At 48.5% G+C, this 16040-nt stretch overlaps 1 protein-coding gene across 14 annotated transcripts in view; it reads left to right on the forward strand.

Moving 5' to 3' along the window:
- The window catches only part of WDR59 (WD repeat domain 59), an 88563-nt gene that overhangs the window by 57714 nt on the left and 14809 nt on the right, over positions 1-16040 (forward strand). For 13 of the 14 annotated variants that reach the window (XR_006285086.1, XR_006285085.1, XR_005222304.2 and 10 more), the window contains 3 exons: positions 745-901; positions 2349-2418; positions 2928-3081. Coding sequence is in view for 8 of the 14 variants with exons in the window: in XM_007064534.4 (XP_007064596.2) it covers positions 745-901; positions 2349-2418; positions 2928-3081 (381 nt within the window). In the remaining 6 variants the exon portion in view is untranslated. Of the gene's footprint in view, positions 1-744; positions 1003-2348; positions 2419-2927; positions 3082-16040 lie in introns of those variants that run through there. The other variant, XM_037878196.2, reaches the window with a different exon arrangement.

The following is a 16040-nucleotide window of genomic DNA, read 5'->3' on the forward strand; positions in this document are numbered from 1 at the left end:
TCTGCCGGTGCCCCTCAGGCCTGACCTGCAGCCCCCCGCCGTTCCACTCCTGTCCTCACCCCACCCCCAGCTCTGCCGGTGCCCCTCTGGCCTGACCTGCAGCCCCCCGCCGTTCCACTCCTGCCCTCACCCCACCGCCAGCTCTGCCGGTGCCCCTCTGGCCTGACCTGCAGCCCCCCGCCGTTCCACTCCTGCCCTCACCCCACCGCCAGCTCTGCCGGTGCCCCTCAGGCCTGAGCTGCGACACGCCTGCTGTTCCGGTGGTGGTCCCCCATAAAGAGACGTCGGTCGTGTTGAGTTGTGTGGCAGTGTGGAGCCTGGGACACTTAGCTAAGCCAGCTCCCTGCTATGTTACATTTTGCTATAACAGAGGAGTTCAGAGTCTGACGGCCAAACCCTCTGTGCCTTCTTGTCTCAGAGACCGTTTGGTTTTTGAGCTCTTAACCTCCACTTCCTTGCTCAAGGTAGCCATGAAACCAAAGGAAGGTGGGTCAGCAACTCCTCAAAGGCTCTGTGAGCTGGGGAGGAGAAGGAGCTCATGCAGTGAACACACCCACCACAGAGCAGAAACCACTCCATGTGCTTGACCTCTTCGGGCTCGCAGGAGAAGAGGTTGCCCTGGAGCCAGCCTTTGTTGCAGTGCACTGGGCTGCTGCCGAGTCGTCAGGCCAGCTGGGCGTCCTGTCTGTGAGGAGAGCTTTCCTCCAAGACTCGCAGCGTGATCTTGGGTAACTTCTGTTTCAGAACCAGGACGACAGCACCTCCAGCAACCCCTATGCTCTGACGAACACCGTAACACCGCCATTGCCCACCTTCGCCCGGGTCTCTAATGCCTACGGCTCCTACCAGGATTCCAACATCCCATTTCCACGGACCTCTGGAGCCAGGTTCTGTGGTGCAGGTTGGTCTGACGGCTGGTTTAGAGCCATCCACCGAGGGATCAGTCAGCTGATCTGCCTGCTGGAGATCCCCCGGACAGTGGGCACTCACCCTGGAGCAAAGGCAGGCTTTGGTCGCTGGCCCCCCAGCTGATAGGGGGCGAGGTTAGACAGCCAGGGCTGTCCGCTCTGTATGAATCGCACTAGTTCGCAGCTGCTCTCGGGCCACGTTGTGAGCGGTGTTTGGTGTGTGAAACTGGGAGACAAAGAAGAGCTGAAAGTATCTAGAGCCACCTGGGGCTGGGCTGGAGGTGCTGCTGCCTGTCAGAGATAGGGGGGTTCTGGTAGTGTCTTGGGCATGAACATAACCCCCTCTCCAGCAGCAGGTTGGCATCTGCATGCCTTCCCGTCTGTGGCACAGCATGCTGGCTCCTCCCCACGGCAAACTGCTGCACGTGTTTTGGCTCCTTGACCCTCTTGTTACCTGTCTCCTGTGACTGGGGCTGGTGGGAGAGCTGCCCTTCCCTTCCCCCAGGTTGAACCCTTGCACACTGGTACCTTCGTTCCCAGCAGTAAGCTCCCAGCATGCCAGCTGGGAGCCTGTTCGTTAGTAACTCCTGCTGCCCAGCCCTCGTGGGAAGTGAGGGCACAGTCATTAATAACTATCTTCCCAGGAGGGCGTGTGCCAGGTAGTGACCTTCTCAAGGGGCAGATTAGGGTCTGTTTAAGAGCTCTTGAATTGTGGAAAGTTGCTTTAGACGCAGGAGTGACTCTCCCTGCATTCCGGTTTGAAAGTCTCGTGTGCCGGGGTAGTACAATGTAACACAGCCACACTCATTTCACCTGACAAAGTGAAGCAGGTTAGTCCAGGCAGCTTGGATCTGCTAAGCCTGCTGTGCCGTGCTGGCGGGCAGGGCGTACGGGGCTGAAGAAGGTTGTTGGGGGCACTACCAAATGGGCGTAGACTTACAGGTACTTCATATGTACCACCTCTCTCTTCATCTTGTGCTGGGCTACACTGCAAGTCTGAACAGTGAGAGCAGCTCCTCTCTGTCTAGTTATTTATCATCACTGGAGTATCCGAGTGCTTGACAAATGACAGTGCAGAGTTACAGCTCAAGGACAGGGCTTCTCCTTCTCCTCCTCTCCTTGGAGCCAGCTGTGAGGAGCTGACGAATTGAAAAGCTCTGACATAGCTGGGCTCTTTATTTTGATGGGTTCAGGGAAGTAGATTTGGCTTGAGAAGAATCAGATTGTCTGGATGGCATTTATAGACCAGGATGAGCTGAGGGGAGAGGGGCTGGGCTGGTTTGTGGGCATCCCGCCATATGCCTCATTACTGTTGGTAGGGTTTGTGTGCCTTAAATCCACAGGCATCACTGTGAAAGCTACCCCTTTGGGCAGGGGAAAGGGCTGCGAAAGTTCAGATCCTGTCTGCGCTGAATGTGGTTTTATGTCCTGTCTCCACAGGTTACCTGGTATATTTTACAAGACCCATGACAATGCACCGTGCAGTCTCTCCTACAGAACCTACTCCCAGGTGAACACAAAGTCACGCATTTCAGCAAAGCCTGCAAAATCCCCGTATATTACACTGGTGAATGGAATGGGTTACCTAGGGAGGTGGTGGAATCTCCTTTCTTTATAGGTTTTTAAGGTCAGGCTGGACAAAGCCCTGGCTGGGATGATTTAGCTGGGGTTGGTCCTGCTTTGAGCAGAGGGTTGGACTGGATGACCTCCTGAGGTTCCTTCCAGCCCTGATATTCTATGATTCTATGAATGGATTTGCCAGTGACTGGAGCTAGGGGCTAGAGGCTGAGAGGACAGCAGCTGCTGAGCCACTGGTTTTCAGTAAGTCCAGTTGCTAGTGCCTTGGTCTCAGAAAGTATAAGAAGTCAGAGATGCTGGCTGCTTGCTTCAGCTGAGCTTTCCCATGTTAATACATGCCAGAAATAACAGTGGTGCCAGGCTAGTGACATGCTGTAGCTGGAACTCCCATGGTCGTTTGCCAAGGGTAAGTTACTGAAAGCTTGTTCTCTTCTTTGGCAGATCTCTGTCAGCTTTATCGGCCTATCATAGTGGCCTGATCACGCCGATGAAGATCCGTACGGAAACCCCAGGCAATCTGCGCTTGTACAGTGGGAGTCCCACCCGCAGTGAGAAGGAGCAGGTCTCCATCAGCTCCTTCTACTACAAGGAGAGGGTAAGGGCCTGGCCAGAAAACCTTTCCCAATGACTGTAACAACCTGCCTTCCTTCTCTCTAGCCCATTAGCGTCACTGCCCTTAACCACATACATTAGTGCCCAACGAGCTTCTTCATTCTACTAGGGACGCATTCCCTCATGAGCTGCTCTGGTGAAAAGTCACCGTGGCTTGGCTCCTTTGTGTTGTTTCTCTGTCCATTGATCACTCTTCTGTTTTGACTGGCCCATTTATTTCAGCTTCCCTCTGAACTTGCTGTTCGTTGGACTGATTCCCTTGCAGAGGTAGGCCTAGCATAACCAAGGTGCTCCCTGTGCTGCTGAACGCAGAGCTCCTAAGAGCAATGTCTGTGGAGGTTGCAGAACAAATGGGGACTGCTCTAGAGCCTCCGGAGTGAGGATCTCCATAACCAGTTGGCCTGTGTCTGCTTTCCCTGACATGCTCCAGGGTAAAGAACCAGGCCTCTGGTACTGGCTCATTGAGGAACTCCAGGGGGAGCTGCCTCCATTTCTAGATGGGGTTGTCAGTGGTCACACCTAGATGCCCCAGTTGGCGATGGTGGCCCATCTTGCTAACTGCTGTACACACAGACTGTGACAAGACGTCCCTGGCCCAGCTGGATAGGTTAAGTGCACCTGTTACCATTGCAGAGTGGGCTAGTCCTGACTCAGGAAACCTTTTGGGAGTAGTGGCATGTTTTCTCACCATTGTGTCCTGTTACACTGGGGGAAGAAGGGCTGAATAAGTGAGGCTGCAAGAAGTTCTAAAAGAGCAATTTGGTGGCAGGTCCAGAGGGGCCTATTGTGCAGGTGTTGTGTGAGTAACCAGCCTTGCAGCCTGTTCCAGGGTGAACTGACATGCTTGAAACAAAGAATTCAAAGAACCGTATAAGCTTATTCACAGAATGCCTTAACATTCCAGACTTCCAAAGTAAATGGCCCAAGGCCTGTGCTCAGGTATGGAGTTTCTCCTGCAGCAGTGGATGGCTTCCCAGATGCCTAAAGCAGGACAAAGAGATGCCTAAGAGCCTGAGTTTTCCTCACTGTTGGCCTGGGGAGTTAGTCCTGGCCTCTTGTCCTGGCAGGGCAGCAAAAGAGGAACTGATTTTCCAGCAGCCTGCTTTAATTGTATTTCCTCATGGACAGAATGTCCAGCAGTCGCCACTTTGGGTCTGTATTATGCTCAACTGAAAGGCAGTAGAACGTTCAGCCATGGGCGGAGCCTCTGGGGGGACCTCTCCTCATCAAAAGCCCTTCCTCCATATAGACCCCAGTAGGCTCTCTTAGCCCTGGTCTACACTGGGGTCGATCTAAGTTACGCAACTTCAGCTATGTGAATAACGTAGCTGAAGTCAACGTACTTAGATCGACTCACCGTGGTGTCTTCACCATGGTGAGTCGACAGCTGCCGCTCCCCCGTCGACTCTGCCTGCGCCTCTCGCAGCGCTGGAGTACGAGCGTCCACGGGAGAGCGCTCGGGGATCGATTTATCGTGTCTAGACTAGACGCCATAAATCGATCCCTGCTGGATCGATCACTGCCTGCCGATTCAGCAGGTAGTGAAGACACACACTTATTGTCCTGCCCATATTCTACTCAAACTTCCTTTCAGTGGGCACTGCTGTGTTGCTGCCTGATCATTAGCATTCCAGCCTATCCCCGCCTTCACATGAGTCTATTTGAAGAGCTGCTCCCTCTGTCCTCTGTAGTATGCTTGTCCCTGACGCACACCTTGCTAACATGCCAGGCTAGTGTAAAAATGTGCACATAAGCATGTGGGTGTGATTTTTATGGGACCTGCCTCTCCAGCCCATGGACTGATGGTGACACAACCTTAATATGTCCAGGAAAAACCTATACAACCAAGCACATGTGTGTTGTTGTGTTGGGTGAAATACAGATAGACTCATATGTCCTCCTCTCCCAGCCCTGCAGGCTTTCCTTTGTCCAGGCTACTCTAAGAGCAGGACAAGAAAGTAAGAACCGCACACAATGTTGCTGCAGGTGAAAAAGTCACAGATACTGTAGGCAGAGGAGTCATGGAATGAGATTTTCTGACTTCTCAGAGTTTGATCTCCCAGCCTTCCTGTTATATTAATGGTTTGGGTTTTTTGAATCATTAAATTTTAGGATTAGGAAAAAAAAAAAATCTGGATCTTGTCAACTCCTTGCTCTGGAGGATCGATTGGTTTTAATACAGATGTAAATGGGCCATTTAAACCATCAATTTAAATCACCAAGTGGAAAGCCTGAATTTAAATAATTGATTTTTATCAACTTTTCCATTTGTACTTTGGTTATTTTCTGAAGAAAGGTGCTTTCTCTTTGGTTGATATAACCATTAAAACATGTTCATTTACAACTAAATAGAGCCTTTTCACTAGGTTTGGTACATCTGTTTGCTTCCTGGGAGGGTTCACTATAACTATATAGACTTATTTAAGCAATGATAGTTTAATATTTTCAGATTCTTATTAACTGTAGATTTTTAGTATATTAGAAAATGGTGAATGAGATATTGCTTATTTACTAGATAATGAACATTTTGCTCATGAACTATATCAAGGTGCATCAGGATGGTAACTAGAATTAAACACGAAACAGCAAATACAATTTCTTTTTATTTAGCAAAGCAAACTTTAAATGTAAATAAACTTCTCTGACCAAAACACGTTTCACATTTACAAGTAAATGATTAAACAGAGGATTTGATTGTAGTCAGTGAATTAAACTGATTATTTCAGGTCAGCCTGGGAACATTTTTAGATATGCCTCAGTGAAAGTGACCTGGTCCTTGTCCTACATTCCTAGTCTTCCCCTAGTCTCTTGAAAATGAGAGTGTCTCCTAAATTACCTAGGCTGATTTGTGCCATATTTATAAAGTTTGACCTCAAAAGTTAAATGTTTTTCTCCTGGTTCTTTCTTTCATATAGAAAAGCAGCCTTTTGATTTTTTTTTTTATAGAGGCTTATGGATTCAGCCTATTTATTTTTTATTTAAATGTTTTAAGAGATTATGATTAAATTTAGGCCTTAACATATTTTGAGTTAATGAAATCTGAATGAAATGAATTCTGAATGTATTTAAACAACACAATAAAAAAAATCCAATTTAAATAAAAACTGCTTTTGTTTAAAAAAATCAATTTTATCTCCCCTGGATGTAAAACAAAATCCCCTTCTAGCAGAGACCAGCCAAGTTAAATTTCAGTCAAAAAAATGAATACTCCAGAAAGATAACTAGGTATTTAAACTGCAAATACCTCTGCGGCTATATCCATAGCAGTCACTACCAAAGGGATGGCTGGAATCAACAAACATTGATCAACATTGCTGAACACAGAATATACTCTAGTGTTCCTGGAGAGGCAGCTAAGCTACTGAGATCTCTAAATGAAAACTGAAAATGGGTCTCTGAGAATTAATGTGCCGCCCCTCCCCACCACCCTCAACCCCTAAAAGAGTGACTCATAATTATTAGCTAGGAAGAAGGAAAAGTTGGGTTTCTAGTAGAAGTTTCACCAGCCAACAGCAATACGATTAGTGTCAATGGAGAGTTGTAACTTTCTATTGTTTTGTTTATATAATGCTAGTACCCAAAGGCCTCCGGGACTCAGAGCACCCAGCACTGTGTAAACATGTAGTAAAAGGCAGGGCCTACCCTGAGGAGTTTACAAATCAAGGTCCTGATCCTGCAAAGAACTGCACAGCGCCATTGACTTGGATGGGCTCCATCCTCATGGTTTTCTCTACGAGGTTGGAACTTAAGTAATTTCAAGAGAAGAAAGTGTTTGGGAGTTCTCTCCAGGCTCATGTGGAGAGCACAGCCTCCTTTCCTGGCTCAGGAACTAGCACCATCAGCTTCTTGCCCAAATCCGTTCCATGAGAGAAACATGGCATCCCCTCCATGGTAATAGGACAGTGGATGGATTTGCCTGATTTCTCTGACGTCCGTGGTCTTGTTACTTTGCACTCACGTGCTGGTATCAAAGCTTCAGAATCCACACTGCCCGGCTGGCAGATCTGAACATTACAAGCCCAAAGACTGAGATCTCAGTCCAAGGGGAATCATCCAGAATAGTGCCGCTGCCGTACACTGGCACGAGATCTGTACAGCAAGGGCATGTGCCAGACTCAGTACTACTTGAGGCCCTATAAATGAGACCGTCCAATGGTGCCTTCAGTAGAAGTTATTTGAGTGAAGCAGAGTAGGGGAATCTTAATTCTCTTTCTCTGCTTGTCTCAACTATATTTAATTTCTCGCTGCTGGGCCCTCCCTCCTCCTCTTGTAAAGGTTGTTGCAGGTGCCTGCAACCGAAGGAGGGGTAGTTCTCCTGGTAAGCCTTTCTCTGAATCCTCCCAGCGTGACTCTGTCTTGCTGAGCCATGCAACAAGCTGAATATGAACAACTCTCTCATGGGGTGTAGTTTACTGCCTTGTGGCTGTTAAAGCTCTTTGTGTGAGGATGGTGGTGATGGAAGAAATGTTCCAGCAATGAGACACAGGGTCAGGTTGTATCAGAGGCTCAGACCATGGTTGACAGCTCTGAGTGTCCTTTATTGGCTGAAAATGGCTTGGCATGCTATTGCAGACAGCAGAGATGAGCAAGATGTCCCCTTTCTCCTTTTGACTCCAACCCATTTGTACTCGAAGTGGTTTTGAATCCAGATCAAGGTTTTGTATTTATTCAGGAAGCATACGGTTCATCCTTAAGGCTACTGGAAACAGTCTGTGTTAGAATTTTTTTTTATAAAGGCATACTTTGACTGTATAACACGAGTCAGTGAATGTGACCAAGATTATGCTGATCCAACTTGAATGCAAAAAGGAAGGAAGGGAAAATCTTACAGGATCCGATCTGTCCCCTCTGCCCCCATAGTCCCTGGGTCTGGTGCCAGACTGCTCCTTACCATCTGTTCACCTGTCCTTTGGTCCACTTCACTATTAAATGGGGCGTCCCTTTGCTGGGTTAGTGTACAGCCTATAACATCTCACAGCTAGGGAGCTTTTCCTGATAGACTAAATTTGTCTTTCACCATTACTCCTAGTTACCCCCTGCCCCAGCCTTGCTGGCTCAAAGGAGAGAGAACACAGCCACAAAGAAATCAGACCATTTGGCAGCTCCCACAAGGGCATTGTAGTAAATCAGGTGTCAATGAAATCAAATCAGTGCAGAGCTTCTGGGTCTGCTATTTTTTTCTCAGCATCTCTAATTGTAGCTCCTGTCGTTGGCCCATCCATTCGACTGAAAGTAAAAGAGGAATCTTTAGGCCCATTGTAAGATCCCCATTTTGGGGATTTTATCATAAACACTGTGCCAGGTTCCAATGGCCGACATTCCTGCAGGCCCCAAGGGAGGAGCAATGTGAGCAGCTGGGTGCCTGAGGAGCCTGCGAGAGAGCTCCTTACCTTACCTGGCCGAGTATCTCCAGCCCAAAGGCAAACAGCCTGGCTTGCTGCTCAGCTTGGGCACGGCCCTGCTATGGAGTCAGCTGAGCCACGAATTCATGGGCTCTGTTAGCAATGGCGTCTTCTTTAGTGCCAAGGCCTGTCAGCCCTCTCATGCTGGAAACCCTTTGTGAGCTCATCACATGGGCTGCTTAGAATCATAGAATATCAGGGTTGAAAGGGACTTCAGGAGGTCATCTGGTCCAACCCCCTGCTCAAAGCAGAGCCAATCCCCAATTTTTGCCCCGATCCCTAAATGGCCCCCTCAAGGATTGAACTCACAGCCCTGGGTTTAGCAGGCCAATGCTCAAACCACTGAGCTATCCCTCGCTTCCCCATAGCATTCTTGGTCTGCCTTTGTAGTCCTGTGAACACACAGGAAAGTCTCCCTTTCACCACCCCTGACTGCTCTCCAGGTAGCACACCAACAGTCTGCCACAGCGTTGTGGGTTCTGGCCATGGCAGGCACCAGCTATGTTAAATGTCATGTGATCAGGCTGGTGCTTAGCTCTATGCTTCCAGCACCCTAGTGAGGAAACATTTTCTAGTGCTTAGAACAGAGGACTGGGACTCAAGAGATCTTGGTTCTGTCCTCGACTGCATCGCTGCCTCGCTGTGTGACCCAGAGCAAGTCTCTTCACCTCTTTGTGCCAGTTACAATAATATTCCTCCACCTCAGGTGCGAGGCTTAGCTCATGAATGCCTGGAGAGCACTGAGTCCTCCAAAGGAGCCAGTGACAGGCCGAGAGACAGCAGCCCCCTCCCTGCAGAGCCTATGGCTAATGTCACACTGCAGAAGGAAGGGGTGATGCTTCCGATTGGACCTTGATTTGAAATGGCCCTTTGCGGAACGCTGTGGAGTAACAAACTACAGGCCACAATGCCCCTTGCTCCCTCGGTCCGGGCTTTTTTGGATTTTAGTTATTTATTTTCTTTTTCTTGGTGCCTTTCTTCCTTTCTCCTCTGGGGTGTAATGTTTTCATGCGCAGATGTCTCTTCGCTCTGCCCGGCGGCGCTGGTCCATACAAGCAATTAACGACTTCCCGGTACTGTGTGCTGTGCTAATGCTCTCCTTCCCTTACCCTGTCTTCTGCCCAAGAATAAAGCACTCCCTGCCTGACCTAGGATAACCTGAACAACAGGCTGTTCCATTATTAGACCCAGTGCCAAGAAGGGGTAGATGGGGTCATGGAGTAGGGGAGTTGCACTATACACTGTACCTAAAAGAGTCCAGAGAATCAAATATAACACTTCTGAATGGGCAATAGCATCTGTAGAGACACAGATCCCAAACTGTAAGAGTATACTAGTGGGCTTGTCCAACCCAGCCTTCTGATCACGAAAAGGCGGCTGAGGGAGATCAGACAGGCTAATAACATAGTAGAAAAGGATGTACTTTACTTTCAAGGAGTAAAGGGAGCAATTAAGGAGGCTAAGGACATTGCAGAAAAGCTAAATGATTTCTTTGCACCAGTGTGAGGATCCGTGAGTCCTGAACCCATGCCCACAGGCGCTCAGGCCACTGCTGGATCCACACTACCACCTAACAGCTCTACTACTGACTGGAGAATTGGGAGCTGTCCACTAAAGTTACAGCCCAGAGGGACCTGATGGGAGGAGCTCATGAGTATGCTATTTAAGCTAGAAAGAGACACAGGAAGTTGTCTGTGCAAGAGGTTGGATCCTGGCTTGCTGCTACAGACCCTGACTCCAGCCTTGTCCCCAGTTCCTGACTTTGACCCTGCCCTATTTCCGGCTACTTGCTCCAGTCCCTGAATCCTATCACCCTGGTGACTGACGGCTCTGGCTCTGACGAGGCTATGGCTCTTTGGTTTCTGAATCAGCACTGGTGCACCTGTTTCCTGTCTGACCTCACCTCCAGCTTTCAGCTCCAACACCTGACTCTGGACATACCCGTTGGCTTCTGGTTCCTGAACACTGCAGTGATCACAAGGCCAGACCGCCCACATCCCAGTCATTGGTACCAGTCTTCCACAGACCCTGCCAATCAGTCAAAACAACCGAGGAGGAGGGGTCACGCCTGTCCCAGGCCTTCTCTTTTCAGATAAGGACGAGGGGTCAGAGGTGGAGATTTCAAAGAGCTGCTGGGACAAACTGCTAAAGAGCAGCAAGTCTCCTGGACTTCGCAGCATCATCCAGCCATTTTAGAAGAAAAATTCACTTAAAAAGGAAGTGGTTGAGCTGCTGACAAAAACCTGCTATCGTGAAAATCAGCTGCTGGTTTTTAATTCAATAGATTTGTTACCCTTCGGTCCTACCTCTAAAAAAGCAGCAGGGATTATTTTGGGAATGACAGAGCAGTAATCTGTAGGTCAGTACCGGGTACATGGTTGAGCTCTAATTAAAAACAGAATTATGGTACACCTAGAGGAACATGATAGGATAGCGACAGACCGGCCTGGCTTTTGTAAAAGAAAATTGCACCTCCGTAATCTACCACCACTCTATGAATGTGTCACCAAAATAGTGGCTGAAAGAGAACAGAAAGACACAATTCATTTGGACTTTCAAAAAGCCTTTGACAGAATCCGTTGCAAGAGGCTATTAAGGAAACCAATGTTCTGATAGGGTGAGAAATAAAGTTTTGCCGTGGATCAGCAACTAAGACAGAAACCTGAGCTAGGGGAAAATGGCCAGTTTTCCAACATGGCAAAAGTTTAAGTGAGATGCTCCAAAGTTCTATCGTCAGGCCAGTGTTCAATTTATTTATCAATTATCTGGAAAAGGGAGTGAGTAGTGAGGTGTCAAAATGTGTGGATAACCCATCATTGCTTAGATGAGTCAGGACAGGAGAAGAGGAACCTAATTTGAGTGAGGAACTACAGAAGGACCTAACCAAGCTAGGTGACTGTTCAGCACAACAACAGGTGGAAGGAATTCCACAATGAGAGAAGCAAAGTAATGCTCACTGAAAGGAATCCTCTGAACCGGGGAGTGTGGAGTGAAATATAATTGCTCAGGAAGCAGACCTGGGCATCACTGAGGACAATGCAATAGAAACCTCTGCTCAATATGCAACAGTCACAATGTCAGGATGTGTAAAGACTAGTGCTATCCATAGTATTAAGGCATTCTAGAAATCAGTCTACCAAAATGTTAAACAGAAAAGTAGACACTGTCGAAAATAAGTGTCTGAAAAATTCTAAGCGTTGGAAGGAAAGACTTCACCACCAATGTAGAGATCTGAGAAATTACTCACCAACATCTCATTTCCACTAGAATTAGAAGAAAGCCCTGGTTGAATTTGGGGCATGTACTTTGGATGCCAAGAGACAAACTCCCCTGGGAAGCTGTCAAGTGGAAAGCAGCTGGTGTGAGGAAACTCTGGCATCCTAGGGAGAGCGGACCAGTCAGTCTTACCACCGTACAGCAGACAATGACAGAGCGGAATAGCAGAGTCTAGATTCCACTCTGTGCCCCAGTATTGGCACAGGAAGGATGTCATGTAATGATTGTATAAACCAATCGCACGCCCTCACCTGGAAAACCGTGTTCAGTGCCAGTCACCCTGCCTCAAAAGAGATACAGAAGAAATCGAAGGGGTTTTTGAAGACAGGCAGCTAAAATAGTCAGAGCCACGAGGGGAATTCCATATAAAGAGAGACTCAAAAGATGGAACTGTTTAGTTTTAGAGAGGAGACGACATGATGGAGGGATACAAAACAGTGCATCATATGGAAAAAGTGAATTACTTTGTTTCATAACCAAGAGCTGGGGACAGTCAGTGAAACCCCATAAGCAAATGTAAAACTGATAAAATATTTTTATGCACTACATAACTATCATGTGGCCTTTCTTGCCACCAGAGATCACTGAGACTGAGAACTTAGGGGGAGTCAGAGAACAATTAGACACTTATTAGGATAATGAGATATCCACCAATTACATGAGAGAGGCACCAAACCATCCTGCTTCAGGGCTGGAACCAGCTACTAATGATGATGAGGGTCGGGAAGAAATAGTCCCCAAATGGACAAGTTTTTCCGTAATTGCCCACTTGGGATTTTTCCCCCTTCCTTGGAAGCTGCTGGGACTGGCTACCAGGGCAGACATTGCAAATAGCAAATCTTAATGTTGCAGAGAAGCTTGTTCTAAAAACCCTGGCAGTTTGGTGGCCAGGCAGGTTTCGAACACCTGTAATTGGAGTTAACTGGGGTTTGTTGTTCAAAATACAAGGAGGAGAACTTTTTGAGCAAGAAAGACTTGACAAACACACTGCGCCCCACTGGAGATTTCATGAGAAGCAGCTTGAACCTGATCTGGAGCTCGGTGAACTTAATCCTTGGCATTGTCTGCATTCTCCCCTCCTTCTATCTCTCCACCCCATTAAAAGAAACTTAACCCTTGAACCTCTCTATCTCTGATGTGCCCCTACATTTCATGGGGCTACCTAAGACACTGCCTGTGTCAGCAAGATCCTGAGGGAAGACACGAATGTTCAGTAGCCCTGTTCCAAGAGGAGCATGCAGGATTTTGTAACCCGCTCTGCTGATTATGCAGGGATAATTGTGGTTGCTACAAGCAGTCGGTGGCTTATTCTTGGGCTGTCTGTTTCCACATTTAACCCGTTTACTGCCATCATTATCACCTCAGATTGCAGCAAATGGCACCCTTGGGCTAGCTGTGCAGTCATTACTCAGGGCTGTTCCCCATAGCCATCCCCTTCCCCATGACTGTCTGAACACTCTCGGTTCCTTCCTCTTGATGCTCAGAGGAGCTCAAGAATCTAAATTCACTGTCACTAGCTATTTCCTTTCTCTCCTGCCTCTCCTCTCGGGCTCTCTGAAGCAGCTGAGGAGATGCAGTTCCCACTAGCTTGGATTCTAGATTGCACGAAGGTAGAGGTAGAAAGGTTGGGGACAAATGACCCAAATTTTCCACCTGCAGCTTCAAGTACAATGGGGGCAGGCTCATTAATTGACAGTTGAGCACCACCCATTATGTTCCCAGCCTCTTTAAACCTGAGCAGCCAATTGCAGGCTAGTGTATCATGAAGGCAGTGGGGTGCCATCAGCCTGTGGCAGAGCCCCCAGGGAGAAGCGCATTTCCTGTGCCTCTTGAATGCTGTGGACAGAGGGGTGTCTTTAAACCATCGAGGAAAATGCTCCCTGGGAAACAAGTTGAGCAAAAAGGGAGATGGAACCTTGTGTGATCTTTTCCCAAGCCCCGTGGAATGACAGACCCAAACACGGGACACTTCTGACCTTGGGTAATCCTGCCTTAAAAGTGCCCAGATGTTGCCCAACTGAGGGCTACTCTTGTGGTTTGCCAATCATTTGGACCAAGGTGGAACGTCACTTGGGACCTGCAGTCTCCATGGGCTTCACCTCACTATGACAGGTGAAGGTTGATATGGCTCACGTTTGGCTGCCCACGCCAAGGCTGACATCTCCTGCTGATTCCTTGGCTTTCTGTCCGACTGCCACTGGTTGGTTGAAGCAAGCAGGACTTTTAATCGGAGCTATCTCCACAGGCACAGCTCCGGGGGGTGGCGGGGACAGAAGCTGTAGGGTAGGCAGGGGGTGTGGGTTTTGTAACCACCATGTCATCTAGCTCTACTGGTGGAGCTAGGCCAGTGAACAATCCTGGGTCCAAATTTTGCAAGTATGTAGACAGCCCTTATGCAAGGGAAGGGGGAAGATTTGATTGACAGGCCCAGTAATCAGTTAATGTCTTCATTGTTTTGCCTGCCCTGTTGACATCTAGCAGTGTAAATGATCCATTCGTGGAATATCCCATTCTTCCATCCTCATCCCCCTCCCCCCCCAAAAAGTGACTGTTTACTTGTGGAAAATGCTGTGTTTTGTCCATGTTCTGAGTCTCCAAAATGCCTCCCTAAAGGTAGGCGGGGTTTGAATCTGCTTTCAGTGACAGAAGGGCAGTGTGTGTGTGTGTTTCAGAGGAACCTACTTCAGTCTGGGAGAATTGTCCATCTGTGAGTGCTGCAGAGCAGATGGAATCCTCTCCCCTGCTGGGGCCCGCTAGTTAACGGGTGGCCACTGTGTGGTACACTGCTCTCCAGAGTACTCTGCTGGCATACCTCTGCCAGAGTCGGTGGCATTACACCTGCAGAGAACAGGCCCTGCGCCTGCAAACTTGGGTTCAAACGTCTGCTCCCTTCTGACCCAAGGAGGTTCCTGGTCAATGCTGCGTGGGGCACAGAGTGGGGCACAGAGTGGGGAAGCATGCATGCTATAGCGCAAAGCACGTTCTCCATTTCCTCCCCTCCCCCCACGCACTAATGGCTACCTGCTGTAAAACATTGATACTTCTGTGGGTATCCTCCAAATAGATCCAGCCTGCTCTGGGAAGTCTATCGGCATTTCCCATTGACTCCAATGAGAGTAACGTCTGGCACGCAACATATTGATCAGTTTCAGGGAGCAGTTCAAGGAACTACCAGACTAAAGGCAAGCCCTGCATATCAGAGAGGACACTGGCCCACACCCTACAGAATGATCCCACTCAGAGATGAATTCTGATGCTTTTAGGAACAAATACACAATGCTGTTGAATGTCAAAATTTCTGCCCCGATTCTCTGGCGTTTGCACAGCTGGACGTGAGGGCAGAGCCCTGGTAGCTGGATTTTCAGAGGTTCTGAGCAGCATCCACAGCACCCCTTTTGATGTAAATGCTCAATGCCTCTGAATATCAGATCATACCTGTGCAGGCTACAGAAGTATGGGTGGGACTTTGAAAAGCACCCACATCTGCCTCATTGAAAGTCAATGGGATATGTGCTCCTATGTCACCCTGACCTTAAATCCCATCCTAGACTCTCTTTTCAAAAAAATCTGTCCACTTACCTGCCAGAGCCCAGGTCCAAACCCTCCGGGCTCTGTCTCACCTGTGCCATCTCAACCAGGTAAGGAGCGTGCATTCCTTCTTGGTTCTGTGTGGCAGGTTCTAGTGATGACATCAGCTGCTGCACGGCAAAACCCAGAGTCAGTAAGGGAGGAATTAATTTTAAATGACCTTTAAAAATCAAGTGCCTGTGTGTGTAATTGTTAAGCCTGCCCAGTCTGTTCCTGTGCAGTCAGTGCGCGTTCAGCAGACCCTTGCTATTTCACTCTGCTCACCAAGAGATCCGTTGCCCATCTTGGATTTGCCAGGAATCAAAGGCACAATCCGAGAGCATCACGTAGCAGCCAGTGTCTCCTGCAAGACATTGCTCCAGTCCCTTCGGGTGGTCAGGCCACTGCACGCACCCACTCCTCTCCCTCCAGTGGTGGGCTGACAAGCTGAGGAGCTGGAAGAGGCCAGGAAACTGGCCATCTAAAATAACTGATGTGGGTGGCCCAAGTAGTTTTATACATCCTGGCATAAAGGTGAAAACTCTGTGGACTTTTGGGGAAATGCTTGGCTTCCTTGCTCTGTCTGCTGAAATTAGCAGGTTCTGAGTGGCAACTGCTGACTGCTGTAGGAAGGTCCTGGGCTCCTCTGATTGAGTGTTGCCACCAGGCAGCCAGCTTTTGTTCTCAGACAGAAGCA

This window comes from Chelonia mydas, chromosome 12 (assembly GCF_015237465.2).
Source record: "Chelonia mydas isolate rCheMyd1 chromosome 12, rCheMyd1.pri.v2, whole genome shotgun sequence".
Classification (NCBI taxonomy): Eukaryota; Metazoa; Chordata; order Testudines; family Cheloniidae; genus Chelonia; species Chelonia mydas.